The 18,866-nt window shown below is 39.5% G+C and overlaps 1 protein-coding gene across 2 annotated transcripts in view; it reads left to right on the top strand.

Moving 5' to 3' along the window:
- The first annotated feature begins 266 nt into the window (after nt 1-266).
- The window catches only part of SOS1 (SOS Ras/Rac guanine nucleotide exchange factor 1), a 151,591-nt gene continuing 132,991 nt past the window's right edge, over nt 267-18,866 (top strand). For both annotated transcript variants that reach the window (XM_059943540.1, XM_059943541.1), the window contains exon 1: nt 267-646. In XM_059943540.1, coding sequence (XP_059799523.1) covers nt 560-646 — 87 coding nt within the window. In that variant the 5' untranslated portion in view covers nt 267-559. The remainder of the gene's footprint in view (nt 647-18,866) is intronic.

Below are 18,866 nucleotides of genomic sequence, written 5' to 3' on the forward strand. Positions count from 1 at the left end.
ACCTCAGGCAGCCGGATTCCCCAACAACGACCTCGGGCCTTTCCCCTCCCCCGCTACACCCCGCGCCCAGCTCCGCCCCGCCCCAGGTCGCTCGCGTTTCGGGGTCCCTGCCGCGCGGGCGCCGCGGCCGGAGCGTCCGTCCACACGCCCCCCCCCCCCCCCCAGCCGCCGGCTCCGCCGCGGGGCCAGGCCGGGCCCGGGAGCGCAGCCCCGGCAGGCGGGCGGGCGGCGACCGCGGCGGAGGGCAACCCGGGGCGGCGCCAGCGGGCCGGGGAGGAGTGGGGGCCCGGCCCCGGGGCGGTGGTGCGGGATGCCGCCGCCGCCGCCTCCGGGCTGCGTTCGCTCTTCGCGGCTGGTGCCCGTGTCGGGTGGGTGGCCGGGCGCGGGCTTCGCCCCCCAGCTCCCTCTCCGGGGCTAGCCCGGCCGCTCGGCGCCCCGAGGGGGCCGGGCCGTCCGGTGGGGCCGCGGCCCTGTTCCGCGCTAAGAGCTCGCCCTCTCGCGGCTCCCCGGCCCGGCCGCCGCCGCCCCTCTCCCAACCCGGAGGAGCCCCGGGGGCACCATGCAGGCGCAGCAGCTGCCGTACGAGTTTTTCAGCGAGGAGAACGCGCCCAAGTGGCGGGGGCTGCTGGTGCCTGCGCTGAAAAAGGTGAGGAGCGCGCGAGACCCCGCTTCCCGGCTGCAGCCCCTGCGAGGGCGCCGGGCCGGGGCTGGGGAAGGGCTGGGAGGCGGGGCGCGCGCGGAGCCGTCTTTCTTCCCGGTCTCACCGCCTCCCAGAAAGGACGGCGCACACCGAGAGGTTCCCTTACACTCGCTGGCTCTCCGTGTTGACATTCACCCGGTGTGGTGTGTGGGAAGGCCGCAGGGAGCCTGGGAGAGTTTGTCCGAAGAATCCAACCGCTGAGAGCTTACCGCCCTGCCCCTGATTCAGAGACGAGAGTTGGAGGAGCCTCCGTTTTCAGTGGAGGTCAAAGCAGGCCACTTTTCCGCCTTTTCGGTCCTCTCCCGGAGCTGCTGTCAGCCTCCGGTTTTAGGTGTCCAGTCTGCTCGTCTAAGTGGGCTCCAGAATGCTCTGGCCATAATGCTTGCTCTAAGTAATTGCAGAGCTCGCCTGCCAGCAGGAACAGGGCCTGCTTTGCTCGCCCTCTGTAATCACTCTTCATTCCCCTGAATTCCCCGACTCCTCCGATTCACAGGGGCGGGTGCACATGCCACTGTCCTTCCTTCCTTCCTTGCTTTCCTTCCTTCCCTTTCCTTTCTTTCTCTCTTTCTTTCTCTCTCTTTTTCTCTCCCTCCCCGCCCCCCCCCATGTCTGTCTGTCTGTCTGTCTCTCTCTCTCTCTCAAAATCTTGGTACTGTCATTCGGTTTGTTGATTAGACATTTTAACAGTTCTTTGTTTCTTCGAGTTTGCCATATTGTTATCTAAAGTTATATACCCCGTGATCTGTACTTTTATCCGTTTTAGTATAATTAGGAAATGTTGTTATATTTTCAGAGCTTCTGAAGCAACGTTGTGATTTAATACACTAAAACATCAGCAACTGATCTCTGAATGAATATTAAAAACTATCAGATTATTTTTTGTTTTCCTTTTACTTCTTATAAATATAGGGATAGCTTTACTCTTTTAATAGTGTTTCTAAATCCCCATTTCTTGTTGCTCGAAGAATGTTGCATGTTATCTGATTAAAAAATATTTTTATTCCTCACTGAGAGTTGAGGTTATAGTGTACCTTTTCTTTTAAACATTTATACTTTAAAAAACTGTGTTTTAAGAGGTATCTGATATTTCTCAAAGGCCAGCAACTTTTACTTTCCCTTTTGTGCTGTTCTCCCTCTCCCCCTCTTGGTAGCTCACAATGGAACCTATTTGGTTTGTTAGCAGAATTTGCTCATATATTTCAAATATAAGTTACTGACTTTTTTGCTCAGGTGTCTGACTAGTCACAGATATCTCTGTGATAATTGTTTTCTAAGAAAACCAAATCTTTGCCATATGCCTTACCTGCTTTATTCATTAGAAATCCTGTCAGGCTCTCACTCTGTTTACTTTTGCTTTACCTGCAAGCTTGCCATCTTAGGTTGTAATAGGAGGGGAGTAGGAAGTCTCAGTGATGCTAGAAGCAGGTATCCTGACCAGGGTGGGGATGGGGTGGGGAAGAGACAAAAATTATTGAAAATATATAAAAGAACTAATAAAGCACTATCAGTTTGGGGCTGTTTCGCTTGGAAGCAAGCAGCTCCTATCCCATGGGAGTCACCATGAAACCCTATCAGTTGAGGGTCCTATGAGATAGTGAAAAGAGCACTGAAGGATTTAGCAGACCAGGTCTAACTCTGCCACACTGGTGGCCTGTGCTGAAATCTGTCCACAGAAGCATTTTTTTTGGCTGGCATAGTGTTGTTTTATTTTTAATGTAATCAGATGCCAGTATTTTCAAATGGGAGATATTACATAAAATCTGAATTTTGAGCTTTTCTTGGAGAATAAGAAGATCTCTCCACATTGGGCCAGCATTCAAGCAAGGCAGTAAGCTGCTGGAGCTGAGTAAATGGCTGCCCTCTTTAGACAAGGCATCTATCTATCTCAGATTTTCCACAGTCCCCACCAGTCCTCTTTGCTTATTTATATAAACCCTCTTTGACTTTAAGCAGAGATACCCTTGCTTGACAGTAGAAGTGATGGGAGAAGGTGGAAGTGTACACAATCTCGCTGATGTGTGAGATTCTCCCAATTCTTATTTAAAATATCCACTAAAGATGATTTTAAGCCACCAAAGACAGGTTGAAAATATATTTGGTAGCTCAAAACCTGCATTTTCATCTGCTTGTTAGACATTTCCTGTGGATATCTCCATATCTTCTTTTAGACTTATTGTACTTATTGTACTGTTTGCAGATGCATCAACTTGTGTTATCTAACCTGAGGCTCTTTGAACATGCTGTTTTCTTCACCTGGATGGCCTTTTGCCTGGCCTAACACCACCCATCCTCTGGGCTCTCTAGACCTCAGATCTTTTCTCAGATCCTCAGGCCTGAGTTGGATAGTCTTTCTTTCAGTCTAAATATTCTTTTAGCACCCTAGCCTAGCACTTAACAATTCATTTTAAGTTCCTATTTTTTTCCTGTTTAAGTTCCCCACCCCAACTAGATTGGATGGTCTTTGGGAACAGGGATGATATTTTACCCTCGTTTTATCCTCCATGTATACAGTGCCTGACACCTGGTTGGCGCTTAAATTTGAATGAATGGGTAGGGAAAACCCAAACAAAACGATCAGCTCCCTCCCTTTCACCTATTTAAAAAAAAAATCATCTTGATTTATTAGCTGTATTACTTTATTTGACTGGTTCAAAACTTTGGAGTCATTTCTGATGACTTATTACTGCCCACACCCAGTCAGAGCCTGTAGCTTCATTCCCCTTGACATGTTCTTTTAATCTATTCCCCCCTACTCCCACTGCTCTTGAGTCCCCTTTCCCAGACTACTGCTGTAGCCTCTTTACTGAGTTCACTGCCCCTCACCCCTCCTTTATCTATTTTTCAAATTTCAGAAGTTATAGGACACTTCTGAATGTGTCACACTCTTGTTCAGAACCGTTGATGTCTTTTGAGGGCATAGAATGAGTGTATATTCTTTGGAATAGACTTGATGGTGATCTGTGGTCTGGTTTCATCCTGCTTTTCTGGATGGATTGCTTACCATAGTCTTTCATATACTTTATGCTTCAGCCAGACTGGACTACTACTATTCCTGAAAATCCCCAGAAGGTCTCAATATATTTGTTAGTCTAGGTCCTACCTTATCTGTTGCATAAGCATATTGTGCCTACTGCAGACCAAGTATTGCTCTCAGCACTAAGGATTAAAAGATAATTGACATCATCCAGAAATGACTAAGTTCGAACATGATGGGAAGTGGCAGAAGATGAGTTTGGAGAGGAAACTGATTTATGGAGAATTTTTTGTATGTTAAGCTAAGGAGTATGAATTTTATCTTGAGGGGATAGATGGCATTGAGGAATTTTAAATAGGGGAGTAACATAAAATTTCAATTTTAGAAAATCCACTTTGGCCATAGAATAGAAAATGGATTGGAGAATAATGAGACCCAAGGTAAGGAGAAAAGTTAGAAGAAGGCTAGGGTTAATAGTCCAGCCAAGAGATGATATGCATTTGAATTAGGATGGAAGTGTGGAGATGGATTTTATTTGAAAGATGTTTAAAAGGCAGAATTGACAGGATCTAGTAACTCACTGAGTGATGGAGGGAAATGGTAAGAGTAGGAGGATTCTTAAGTTTCTGGTTTGAGTGCCTTTAGTCAGGATAGAGAATGTAGGAGGAGAACCTGCTGGGGTGGAAAGAGTGGCATTATAAGATGAGTTTTGAACTTGTTGATTTAAAAGTCATTTTGGGTTATCCAGGTGGACTTGTCAAACTGGCAACTGGTTATTGGTATCTGGTGAAACAGATTTGGGACTTCCAGGTGTGTAAGTAGAGCCATGAGAATAGACGAAGCTTATATCCTATGAAAGACTTACACATGAATGTTCATGGCAGTCCTGTTCAGCAAAAAACTGGAAACAACCCAAATGTCCATCAGCAGGTGAATTAATAAACAAATTGTGATATAGCCATACATTGGAATACTTCTCAGCAGTAAAAAGGAACGAACTGTTGATATACAAGGCAGCGTTGCTGAATCTCAAAATAATTAAGCTGAATGAAAGAAGCCAAAGAAACCACCCCCTGCCCCCTCAAAAAAACACCACAGTATATATACTATAAATTTCTAGAAAATGCATCCACAGTGACAAAAAGCAAGTCAGTAGTTATTTTGGGGGGAGGCTTTTATGTTCATTTGTCTTGATTGTACCAGTAGTTTCAGGAGAGTATACATATATTAAAATTTAACAGATTATACAGCTCAGATATGTGCAATTTATTGTATGTTAATTGTACCTCAAAGAAGGTGTTAAAAAAAAGTAGATGAGACCACCCACTGAAAATGATTAGAGATAAGAATGAAATAAGGCTGGCATCAGAACTGGGGAAATAGAATGGACAGTAGGGTGTAGGGGAAGAGCAGAGGGAAAGGCGTGAGTAAAGGAGATTAAGAAGGAAAGAGTCAGGTAGAGAGAATGGGACCCTAGTGTCTGAGAAGCTGAGAATGGAAGGAGTTTCAAGAAAAGTGTCATTAACTGTGTCAGGCTATAGAAAAGTCAAATAAGGGGCCTGAAAAGTGTTAGATTTGACAGCTTAGGGGTCACTTATGTCCAAGCAGTTTCGGTGTGAGAATAGAAGATGGAAGAGCATGGAAAAAGAATAGCAAGAACAGATGAGTTTTTTCAGATTTTTTTTTTTCCCCTAGAAGCTTGGAAATGAAGGGAAAAGAGATACTTCTGTGACAAGAAGGGGATTCAAGTTGGGGAAGACACTTGTTTTTTATTTGAAGGTGATGGAAACTTGTTTATGTTAGGAGGCTTTGGGGAAGGAGCTGATAGAGAATGCTAGTGAAGATACTGAACAAGATGAGCTCAGGAACACAGCAATGGGATTTGCCTTGAATTATTTGCCAGGTACTATTTTAAGTGCCTTGCATGTGTTCTCTAATTCTCACAGTATACTATTATTGTTTCTGTTTTTTAAAAAATTAGTTTATTTATTTATTTATTTTTGGCTGTGTTGGGTCTTCGTTTCTGTGCGAGGGCTTTCTCTGGTTGCAGCGAGCAGGGGCCACTCTTCATCGCGGTGCGCGGGCCTCTCACTATCGAGGCCTCTCTTGTTGCGGAGCACAGGCTCCAGACGCATAGGCTCAGTAGTTGTGGCTCACAGGCCCAGTTGCTCCGCGGCATGTGGGATCCTCCCAGACCAGGGCTCGAACCCGTGTCCCCTGCATTGGTAGGCAGATTCTCAACCACTGCGCCACCAGGGAAGCCCCGTTTCTATTTTATCAGAGAGAAAACTGAGGTTTGGAAAGGATAACTTGGTTACAGAGTCTGCATTTTTAAGCAGTATTGATGATGATCTGCTACGTCTGGCAGGAGTGATGACATCCTTTCTTCTGAGGTGGGAGGAGGTGAGATAAGATGGGTTTGTAGATTGGGGAGCAGGTAGTTCATGCTTGGTAGCCACTATGTTCATGATGGAATGAAAGGCAAGATACTTTACATAGAATGAGGAAAGAGAAATGAGTAAGGAGTTTAAGAAGCATAATCCAGTTTTGGAATTGCTGCTGTGGAGTCTGGAGAAGGAGCCAACCAGTGAATTAGAAAGGAATTGCTCAGCAGTGCTGAGTGTGGAAGTTACAAATTTGGAGTAGCGTTCATTGGTCTAGTGGTTGTGAGATTTTCCTCGGGCAGCACTCATCAGTTTAGGTAAATGGGTAGAGAAGGATAGTTGGTTGCAGGTGGCTGCGGTAGAGACGAAGAGAATAGAGATATTTCAGATGATTGGAAGTTAAGCTATAAGAGAGATAATGGAGGTGTAAATGAGAGCTCCATGGATTAGAAATCTCAATGAGTTAGAAGAGGAGGGTAATGGGAGCAGGTAAGGAATTATTTTACAATTTACACCTGGATTTTATAATTTACATTTTACTGTTTGCTTTATCACATGCTAATCTATCTCTCTATCCATCCACCAATCCATCTTACGTTTTGATGGATTTCAAAGTAAGTTGTGGACATCAGTACACTTTACCCCTAAACACTTCAGCATGTATGTCATTAACTTAGAGTTCAGTACTTGTTTGCAGTTCCTTTTTTTTTAGGTAAAATTTACATATAATGGAATACACAAATGTTAATTGTACCATTTAATGAATTTTGGCAAATGAATACAACCTAAGCCTCTACCAAGATATCAAACATTACCATCACTCCTGAAATTTCCCTCATGTGCCTTCTCAGTCAGTTCCTGCCCCCAACCTCCAGAAGCAACTGCTCTTCTGATCTTCTGTCATCCTACCATAGGTTAATCTTATCTGTTCTAGGATATCATATAAATAGAATCATACAGTATATATTTTTGGAAAGGCTTTTGAGGTTGTGTTTATGAAGAATTCAGTCCTTTTTTCTATCATGTGAACATGTCAAAAGTTTATCAAGTGGATGTATACCAGGGATGTTTCCAGTTTGGGGCCATTATGAATAAAGCTGCCATGAGTGTTTTTATACAGGTTGTGTTGTAGAAATGTTTTCATTTCTCTAGGGTAAATATCAGGAGAAATGGCTCATAGAGTAAGTGTCCGCTAGTTTTATAAGAAACTCCCAGACCTTTTCTCAAAGTGGTTGTACCATTTTATGTTCCCACCAACAGTGTATGAGAATTCCAGTTGCTCTACATCCTTGCCGGTATTCAGTGTTATTAGTCTTTAATTTTAGTCGTGGTGGGTGTGTAGTGGTATCTCATTGTGGTTTTAATTTGCTATATCCTGATGACTGATGATATTGAGCACTCTTTCATGTTCTTGTAGGTTATTTGTATATCTTTTGGGCAGTGTCTGTGTAAATCTGCTGCCCATTTAAAAAATTGAGCTGTTTTTCTTTACAGTATTGAGTTGTGGGAGTTCTTTATATATCCTGGTTAACTGTCCTTTATCAGATATATGTTTCATGAATATTTTCTTCTAGCCCGTGGCTTGTCTATTCATTTTCCTAATGGTGTTTTTTTTTTTTTTTTTTTTTTTTAGAAATTCACGTTCTTTTTATTTATTTATTTATCTATTTATGGCTGTGTTGAGTCTTCGTTTCTGTGCGAGGGCTTTCTCTAGTTGCGGCAAGTGGGGTCACTCTTCATCGCGGTGCGCGGGCCTCTCACTATTGCGGCCTCTCTTGTTGCGGAGCACAGGCTCCAGACGCGCAGGCTCAGCAATTGTGGCTCACGGGCCTAGTTGCTCCGCGACATGTGGGATCTTCCCAGACCAGGGCTCGAACCCGTGTCCCCTGCATTGGCAGGCAGATTCTCAACCACTGCGCCACCAGGGAAGCCCCCTAATGGTGTTTTTTGATGAACCCAAGTTTTTAATATTGATGGAGTCAAATTTATCAGGTTTTTTTTCTTTTAAGGTTATTGCGCCCTGTCCCAGAACCCCTTGCCTGCCACCAAGTCATGAAGACATGGTCCTAATGCTGTTTTCTAAAAGCTTTATAGTTTTAGCTTTTACATAATCTGTGGTCCATTTCAAATTAATTGTGTATGATATGAGGTAAGAATTGAGATTCATTTTTTTATGCTTGTATCTAGTTATTTCAGAACTATTTTTCAAAGAGACTTTCCTTTCCTTGTTGGATTCTGTTGTTTTTGTGAAAATTAAATGAATATATATAATATATATTAATGTAAATGTATATTTAAATATGTAATATATTTAAAATAAATATATATATTTTTTTAGACTCTCCATTCTATTCCATTGGTGTTTTGTTTATCTTTACCCCAATATCACACCGTTGATTACTGTAGATTTATAGTAAGTCTTAAAGTTAGGTAGTGTAAGTCCTCCTTCTTTTAAAATATTATTTTATTGTTTCTAGGTTTTGCATTTCAGTATAAATTTTGAACCATTCTGTCAGTTTCTACCAAAAAATCTTGGTGAGATTTTAATTGTAATTGCATTGAATCTGTAGATAACTAGGGAGAATTGACATCTTAACAATAGCAAATCTTTGGATTCATGAATGTAGTATAGGTCTCCATTTATTTAGACTTCTACATTTCTCTGAGAAACACTTTAAGTGTAGAGGTCTTACGTGTCTTTGGTTATGTTTTAATCTGAAATATTTTGTTTTTTGATGCTATTGTAAATTGTTTTAAAATTTTATTTTCCAGTTGTTTGCTACAAGTATATAAACAATAGGTGAAAATTTGGAGAGCAATAAAGAGAAGTTGCAGGGTGACAGATGTGCCCAGGCCTAGAGAGAATTTAGTCCAAATGGGAGATGAAGGAGGGAGACTTCTAAGGGGAAAGAGAGGGAATTTCAGAAATTTTATATTGTTATCAATTGGAAGTCCTTAAATATGCATCGAGTCCTTCAGTATGCCGAAAATGCATGAAAAAGAAAGGCATTATGAAACTCAAAAAAGTTGTTTAATGAAGATGATATATCTGAATAAAAAACAAAAGCATGTAGCTGACTTTTGTATATTGATCTTGTATCCTTTGACCTTGCTCGTAGTTGTTTTGTAGACTTTATAGAATTTTCTACATAATTATGTCATCTGCAAATAGAGTCTGGTATTTCTTTCTTTCTTTCTTTTCCTTATTTTACTGACTAGGAGGACTTCCATTACAGTGTTGAATCAAAGTAGTGAGAGTGCTCATCCTGCCTTGTTCTCATTCTTAAGGGAAAAGCATGTCTTATTTCACCATTAAGGATGATGTTAGTTTTCATTGATGCTGTTTATCAGATTGAGGATTTCCCCTTCCACTTTTAGTTTTCTGAGAGTTTTGGGGTTTTCTAAAATCATAAATGGATATTGAAGTTTGTCAAATGATTTTTCTGTGTCTCTTAAAATAATCATAAGGTTTTTCTCCTTTATTCTGTCAGTATTATGGTAAATCACATTAATTGATTTTGAATGTTAACCTACATTTCCTGGATAAGCCATAGCAGATAGTATTTTATTGATTTCCTGCTTTGTGTCAGTATTCTAGGTACTGTGCTTGGTACTTTACATACTTATCTCTGTTCTACCCATTGACTTTTCAAGGTGGTGATTTTTACAGCTGAGTTTTACAGATGAGGAAATGGATCCTCAGGCAAATTGCTCAAGATCTTGTGACTAATGAGTAGAATCAAGATTTGAACTTAAGTCTGTTTAGCTTAAAAGACAACTCTTTCCACTGTACTGTGTTTCTTCCTTTGAGTAGGCAGTGTAATACAGACAATGGTGTTCTAATTGTCCTGCACCTTAGGTTTTAGGGAAGCAGTGTCTTAGGAGAGAAGGAGGCTGAATGAAGAGGGTTTTGAAACTCCTTGAGTTAGGCTGAGAAGCTTAACTCTGTTACATATTGGGGCTCTGTGTAGAATTGCATTTGACGAAAGGATTCTGCTGTATAAAAAAGTAATAATTTTAAAGGTGGTAGTTAATGAAAAGACAGCATAGACCATAAAGGAAAGGGCTGAGAAGTAATGGTCTTGGGATGGCAATAGGAAGCTAGGAGACTATCCTTGTATGTTTATATTTGGGAGTGAAGGAAGTGACATTTTAGTGGAAGTGGGAGTTAGCCAGGTGAGGATGAGGAGGAAGTGTGTTCCAAGGGTTTGTGGTCCAAAGAGTCTTTGGAGTCCAAGAGGAGCTCAGCATCTTAGGAATTCTGAGTAGCTGGAGTCTGGAGCATGGGGCCAGGTCTTGTGAACCAAATTGTTGCATTTTATCTTGTGAGCAGTGAGGAACCACTGAAAGGTTTTAAGCAGGATGTTGATAATTAGATATGAATTTTGAAGGATCACTGTCTGCTCTGTGGAGCCTGGATTAAATGGCAGTAGAACTGTAGGCAGGAAGGTAGGTTAGGGGACTTTTGCAACAATTCATGGAAGGGATGATGGTGGTCTTGACTAGGGCAGTAGCTGTGGGGATAAAGAAAAGTGGACAGATTTTATTTTATTTTTATTTATTTATTTTTGGCTGCGTTAGGTCTTCGTTGCTGCGCGTGGGCTTTCTCTAGTTGTGGCGAGCGGGTGCTACTCTTCGTTGCAGCGCACGGGCTTCTCATTTTGGTGGCTTCTCTTGTTGTGGAGCGCAGACTCTAGGCGGGCGGGCTTCAGTAGTTGTGGCATGCGGGCTCAGTAGTTGTGGTTTGCGGTCTCTAGAGCGCAGGCTCAGTAGTTGTGGCTCACGGGCTTAGTTGCTCCGTGGACTGTGGGATCTTCCCCAACCAGGGCTCGAACCCGTGTCCCCTGCACTGGCGGGCGGATTCTTAACCACTGCACCACCAGGGAAGTAGTGGACAAATTTTAGATTTAGAGGTAGATTGGTAGTTGAATGACAGGGTAGTGAGAGGAGTCAAAGCTGATTCCCAGGATTCTGGCTTAGGAGTCTAAGTGGTAATGGTGATGAAAGGGGGGATACTGGGAGAGGAACACCTTTGGAGGGGAACTAAGAAACCATCAGTACTCTGGGAATGAGAAGGTGTGAGAGAATTGTGATAGGAGGAATTTACACATTGTGGGTAGTCAAGCGTGCAAGCATGGAGGGCATCTTTGTTGGATTGTCCTTATTAATTACAGGCAGGTACAACCTGAAGGCCCTGATGATGTCTTTCAATGTACATTTCAAATACCATCTCCTCTACAAAGGCTTTCTACTACAATTCCATCCCCTAAGTAGAATGAATCTCTTAATTTCTTTAGTACTTTATACTTCAACTTTAGTACTTAATGATAATCTGCCCTTTAAAGTTTGTATCTGTGGCTTCTCTCCACCACTATATTGGGAGCTATTTGAGAGCACGATAGGATCCTACTCACCTTTGTATTCCCTGTAATGCTTAGCATATTTCTCATGTATAGCAGGTGCTCAGTACATATGTTGAATTGTATGTAGTTCTGATCTTGTCCCCTCAAGAATATACTTACTCAGGAGTTAGTTGAGATCTTTACCAGTCAAAAGGCATTGGAATTGTCATGTTTGGTGTATCCTATTTTAGCAAATAGGGAAACAAATAATTCATTTGAAATGGCAAAATAGAAAAAAAAAGTATAATGCTGCAAGGGAGAAGCAGATGCCAAGATGGGATTAAGCATGCAAGAAATTTATTAGGAGAAGTGCTTGTGAGAGAAAATGAGGACAGGGGCAAGGAGAGTTGTCAGACTGATGTAAGTCTGACTCCAAGTGAAGGAGAGAGGTAAGGAAGGAAGTCTGGATGAAAGTGTCGTAGTTCTAAGGAAGTTCACCGAGACCTCATAAGTCCTTGAGCCAAAGGTGCCTATCACAAAAACTCCTCATCTCCCAGGACTAGGGCTGCCTTAGTATGCCTATGGTGCTCTTTGACTGGCAGCAGCCAGTGAGAAGTGTGGCCTCCACGCACAGTGATGGATTTCAGCGTGCAGCAGCTGGGGCCCACAGTCAAGTATTTCCCCTGGAGTCAGAGATCTGAGAGGCTCATTCTCGTAGCCATCCAGGGTCATCTCTGTGGCTATAAATTGCCTGATTTGGGAGAATTTAATTACAGTAGTCCCTCAGTTAAAGTGGTGATTTGTTCCCCCCAAACCCCTTATGCTTTAAGAAAAAAATACCTTAGGATGAGTTCTAAAAGTCAAAACTTAATTGTCATTGATATTAATAGCACACAGTTTGCTTTGGTAGTTATCAAATAAAGTTTGCGTCTCACATTCAAGTTTATTTCATAATTAAACCTTTAATGTACCAAACCACAAACAAAGCAGTAAAGATGAAAGAAAACAATGCAAATGATACCTGTATTATTACTATATGAACTAGTGAACCAGAAGCACTTCAGGCACTTCAGCAGTACCTTGAGTAGTCCAACCATCCAGTTATGAAGATGAATGCTTGTTGACTTTCCTTTCTAGACTGGGCTACCTCAGGCAGACAAACACAAATCAGTAAAAGAAATTACTCATAAAGTCAAATTCTGGAAATCTCCCATTGGAGTTGGGGAAGGGGGCATACACTGGAGAAAAGAAGTAATTTAAAGTTTTGGTTTTATGGACCCTGAATTACTCAGATATTATTTTTAAAGTAGGTATTTTAAAATTGTAATGGGAAGATGATTTTGAAAAGAGTTTCCTTAATGCTACTTTCCTGCTGATTTTGACTGGTTTGGTTTTATTCACCAAATTTGTTGAGTATTTATTGTATGGCAAACATTATGGACAATTAAAAAATAAAACATAATTGTTGCTTTTATGAAACTTGTATATGGTGGTAAAAAGAAAATCTGTAATCTTCCCATATGTGTTAAAACACTCCAATCCTAGTATACAGAAAGTTTGGTTCAGGGTTAAAAATAAAAATTTAAAAAACAGATAAAAAATAAGTCTTGGAATTAAAAGTAAGTTGAGTTTTAAATTAGCACAGACTTTTTGTAATAAGCTAACTTAAATTCCAGTTATTCTTTTATAATTCCTGAAACAAACTTTTCCCTTTCTATATAGACAAGTCCCATTTTCTATTTTACTTACAATGTAAACCATTTGCAAGTAAATTGATTTCTGTGTATGGCTCAGTAGTTTGTAATGTAATGCACTTACTGATAATTGCATTCACAGCTGTTTTGTTTAAGGACTTTGATAGGATTCTGATTCCTGTACATGTGTTTAATAACTTTTTCTTTTATTTATTGTGGTAAAAAATATATATGTATAACATAAAATTAACCATTTTAACCATTTCTAAGTGTAAATTCAGTGCCAAAAACTGCATGTGTAAGGTTGTGCAACCATCACCACTACCTATTTCCAAAACTTTTCATCACCTCAAACAGAAACTCTGTACATATTAAGCAATAACTCCTAACTTCCCCCTCCCCCAGCCCCTGGTAACCTCTAATCTACTTTCTGATTTTATGAATTTGCCTATTCCAGATATTTTATGTAAGTGGAATCATACAATATTTGTCCTTTTGTGTATGATTTATTTTAGTTAGCATAATGTCTCATCCATGTTGTATCAGAATTTAATTCCTTTTTAAGGCTGAATAATATTTCATTGCGTGTGTATACCACATTTTGTTTATTCATTCCTCTGTTCATGGACACTTGGGTTGTTTCTACCTTTTGGCTATTGTGAGTAATGCTACAGTGAACATTGATTGGTATACAAGTATTTGTTTGAGTTCCCGTTTTCAATTCTTTTGGGTATATACCTGGAAGTGGAATTGCTGGGTCATTTGGTAATGCTATGTTTAACTTTTTGAGGCACTGTCATACTGCTTTCCACAGCAGTCACACGATTTTACATTCCTACCAGCAATGTACAAAGGTTCCAATTTCTCCACGTCTTCACTTATATTTGTTATTTTCTGTTTTTTTTTTTTTAATTGCCATCCTAGTTGATGTGAAATGATACCTCATTGTGTTTTGGTTTGTATTTCCCTAATGACTAATAACGTTGAACGTCTTTTCATGTTCTTAACGGCCGTTTGTATATCTTCTTTGGAGAAGTGTCTGTTCAAGTCCATTGCCCATTTTAAAAATTAGGTTGTTTGTGTTTTTGTTGTTAAATGTTAGGACATCATTGTATATTCTTGATATTAGACCCTTATCGGCTCTATGATTTGTAAATATTTTCTCCCATTAAAACACAACCAAAAAGCTGTCTTTTCAGTTTCTTGATAATGTCCTTTGCACAAAAGTTTTAGATTTCAATGAAATTCAGTTTATCTATATTTTTCTTTCATTGTTTGTGCTTTTGGTGTCATATCTGAGAATCCATTGCAAAATCCAAGATCATGAAGATTTACCCCTAAGTTTTCTTCTAAGAAGTTTATGTTTTAGCTCTTATATTTAGGTCATTTGTCCTTTTGGGGTTAAATTCTGTATTTGGTGTGAGTTAGGTGGAACTCACACTGAATACATGTGGAAATCTGTGGAAAATTCATTTCCACAGATGTGGAAATGAATTCATTCTTTTGCATATGGAAATCTGGTTGTCCCAGCACCATTTGTGGAAGAGATTGATCTTTCCCCACTGAATAGACTTGGCATCATTGTCAAAAATCAGTTGACTGTAGATGTATAGATTTATTTCTGGACTCTCTATTCTATTCCATTGGTCTATGAGTCTATCTTTATGGCAGTACCACACTGTTTTGATTACTGTAGCATAGCATAGTAAGTTTCGAAATTAGGAAGTGTGAGTCCTACAACTTTGTTTTTATTTTTTATGATTGTTTTGGCTATTCAGCAGTTCCGTATGAATTTGAGAATTGGCATTTCCATTTCTGCAAAAAAGGCTATTGGAGTTTGATAGAAGTTGCATTGAATTTGTCGATTATTTTGGTTAGTATTGGCATCTTAATATAAAGTCTTCCTACCCATGAACACAGGATGTCTCTCCATTTATTTAGGTCTTCTTTAATTTTCTTCAGCAATATATTGTAGTTTTCAGGGTAAAATACTTCCACCTCCTTGGGTAAATCCATTCCTAGATATTTTATTCTTTTAGATGCTATTATTCTTTTAGTTGCTAAATGGAATTACACTCCTAATTTCCTTTTCGGATTGTATATTGTAGGTGTATAGAAACACAACAGCTTTTTTTGTGTTGATTTTTGTTCTGCAACTTTGCTGAATTAATTTACTAGCTCTGGTAACTTTCTTATGGATTCTCTGGGACTTTTCTACATACAGGATGATGTCATCTGCAAATAAAAATACTTTTACTTCTTCCTTTCCATTTGGATGCCTTTTATTTCTTTTTCTTGTTTGATTGCTCTGGCTAGAACATCTAGTACAGTTTTGAATAGCAGTGGTAAAGTGGGCATCCTAGTCTTATTCCTGATCTTGGGGTGAAAGCTTTCAGTGTAGCTGTGGGTTTTTCATAGATGCCCTTTGTCATGTTGAGGAAGTTCCCATCTATTTCTAGTTTTAGGAGTGTTTTTATCATGAAAGGATGTTGGGTTTTGTCAAATGCCTTTTCTGAATTAATTGATCATGTGTGTTTTCCTTCATCCTATTAATGTCTATTATATTGATTTTTTTTTTAATGTTGAATTGCTTCTGCATTCTTGGGATAAATCCCAGTTGGTTAAGATGCTGTTTTAATATGCTGTTGGATTCAGTTTGCTAGTATTCTGTTAAGAATTTTTGCATCTATACTCATAAAGCATATCAGTCTGTAATTTTCTCATGATGTCTTTATCTGCCTTTGGTATTAAGGTAATGCTGGCTTCACAGAATGAGTTAGGAACTGTTCCTTCTTCTTCTGTTTTTTTGGAAGTGTTCGAAAGGATTGGTGTTAATTCTTCACATGTTGGGTAAAATTCACCTGTGCTGCTGTCTGGTCCTGCATCTTTCCTTGTTGGAAGGTTTTGATTACTGAGTCAGGTTTTGATTACTGATTTCTTGTTATATGTCGAGATTTAAAATTTCTTCTTGGGGCTTCCCTGGTGGCACAGTGGTTGAGAATCTGCCTGCTAATGCAGCGGACATGGGTCCGAGCCCTGGTCTGGGAGGATACCACATGCCGCGGAGCGGCTGGGCCTGTGAGCCACAATTACTGAGCCTGCGCGTCTGGAGCCTGTGCTCTGCAGCAGGAGAGACCGCGATGGTGAGAGGCCCGCACACCGTGATGAAGAATGACCCCCACTTGCCACAACTGGGGAAAGCCCTCGCACAGAAACGAAGACCCAACACAGCCATAAATAAATAAATAAAAATTTCTTCTTGAGTCAGTTTAGGTTAATTTGTGTGTTTCTAGGAATTTGTCTATTTATTCTATGTTACCTAGTTTTTTGGTGTGTAATTGTTCATAGTATTTTCTTACAATCTGTTTTATTTCTGTGAGGGCAGTGGTAATAATGTCCCCACTTTCATTTCTGATTTTAGTTATTTTTGTCTTTGCTTTTTCTTAGATGATCTATAAAAGGTTTGTCAATTTTGCTGATTTTTTTCAAAGAGCAGCTTTTGGTTTCATTGATTCTATTGTTTCTCTGTTCTCTGTTTCATTTATCTCTAATTTTTATTATTTCCTAGCTTTGAGTTTAATTTCTTTTCTAGTACCCCAACATGTAAAGTTAGGTTGTTGATATCTTTTTTCTTTTTTAACGTAGACATTTATAGCCATAAATATCCATCCAAGTGCTGCTTTTGCTGTACCCTGTAAGTTTTGGTATGTTGTGTTTTCCCTAAGTATTTTCTAATTTCCCTTAGGATTTCTTCTTTGAACCTTTGGATGTTTAAGAATGTGTTGTTTAACTTCTACATATTTGTGAGTTATCCAGTTTTCCCGCTGTTGATTTCTATCTTTATTCTTAGAAAAGATTCTGTCTGATTTCAATCTTTTTAAGTTTATTGAGTCTTTGTTTTGTGGCCTAGCATATGGCTTATCCTGGAGAATGTTCCATATGTACCTGAGAAGAGTGTGTATTCTACTGTTATTCGGTGAAGTGTTCTGTATATGTCTGTTAGGATTACAGTGTTCAAGTCCTCTACTTCCTTATTGACCTTCTATCTAGATGTTCTGTTATTGAAATTGGTGTATTGAACCTAATATTTCTCCCTTCAATTTGGTCAGTGTTTACTTCATGTCTTTTGGGGGTCTGTTGTTTGTGCGTATATATTTATTTATTTGTTTTTTAAAAAAATTTTATTGAAGTATAGTTGATTTATAACGCCGTGTTAGTTTCAGGTGTACAGCACAGTGGTTCAGTTATGTGTGTGTGTGTGTGTGTGTGTGTGTGTGTATGTATTCTTTTTCAGATTCTTTTCCCTTATAGGTTGTTACAAGATATTGACTGTAGTTCTGGGTGCTATATGGTAGGTACTTGTTGGTTATCTATTTTATATATAGTGGTGTGTATATGTTAACATATATGTTTACAGTTGTTTTATCTTCTTGATGAATTGACCCTTTTTTCAAAATAAAATGTCCTTCTTTGTCTCTTGTAACAGTTTTTGATCTAATGCCTAGTTCGTCTGATATTAGAATAACCACACTAATACCCTTTTGTTTTCTGTTTTCATGGAATATCTTTTTCCATTCTTTCACTTTGAAACTATTTATACTTTTGTGTATAAAGTGAGTCTCTATAGGCAGCATATAGTTGGATCATGTTTTTTAATACATCCTGCCAATCTCTGGCTTTGATTGGAAAGTTTAACCCAATTAAATTTAAAGTAATGGCTGATAAGGAAGGATCTCTGCCATCATTTTGCTTTTTTGTTGTGAAATTTTATACCTTTTTTGTGGCTCATTTCCTCCATTACATACTGCTTTCTTTTTTTTTTTTTTTTTAATTAGTTTATTGTAGTGAACCATTCTGATTTCCTTCTCATTTCCTTTTGTGTGTATTTTAAAAAAATAGTTATTTGGCCGCTCTGAGTCATAGTTACGGCCTGCGGGATCTTTAGTTGCGGCATGTGGGTTCTTAGTTGTGGCATGTGGGATCTAGTTCCCTGACCAGAGATAGAACCTGGCACACTCTTAACTACTGGACCACCAGGGACATCGCTTGTGTGTATTTTTTAGATATTTTCTTCGTGGTGAATTACATTTAATGTCCTAAATTTATAACAGTTTAATTTGCATTGATATGAGCTTAACTTCAAGAACATACAGCTCAGTCTTACCCCCTTATGTTGCTGTCGTCACAGATTACATCTTTATACATTGTGTATCCAGTATCATGGACTCATAGTTATTTTTTATGAATTTGTCTTTGAAATCCTATAGGAAATACAGTGAAGTTAGAAACCAAATATACAGTAATACTCGTTTTTATATTTGCCAGTGTATTTACCTTTACTAGAGACCTTTATTTCATCATATGACTTTGAGTTGCTGTTTAGTGTCCTTTCATTTCAGCTGAAGGACTATCTTTAGCACTTCTTGTAGGGCAGGTCTGATGGTAGTGAACACCCTCAGCTTTTGTTTATCTGGCAACATCTTAATTTGTACCTCATTTTGAAGGGCAGTTTTGCCAGATATAGAATTCTTGGTTGACATTTTTTTTCTTTCAACGCTTAAATATGCCATCCTACTGTATTTGGGCCTCTATGGTTTCTGATAAGAAATAAGCTGCTGATCTTATTGAGGACCCCTTGTACATGAAGAGTTGCTTCTCCTGCTGCTTTTAGGGTTTTGTCTTTGTTTTTGGACAGTTGGATTATAATGTGCCTTGGTGTGTGTTTCTTGGAATTTATCCTACTTAGATTTTATTGAACTTTTTGAATTTGTA

Source organism: Balaenoptera ricei, chromosome 13, assembly GCF_028023285.1.
Source record: "Balaenoptera ricei isolate mBalRic1 chromosome 13, mBalRic1.hap2, whole genome shotgun sequence".
In the NCBI taxonomy this organism is placed as follows: domain Eukaryota; kingdom Metazoa; phylum Chordata; class Mammalia; order Artiodactyla; family Balaenopteridae; genus Balaenoptera; species Balaenoptera ricei.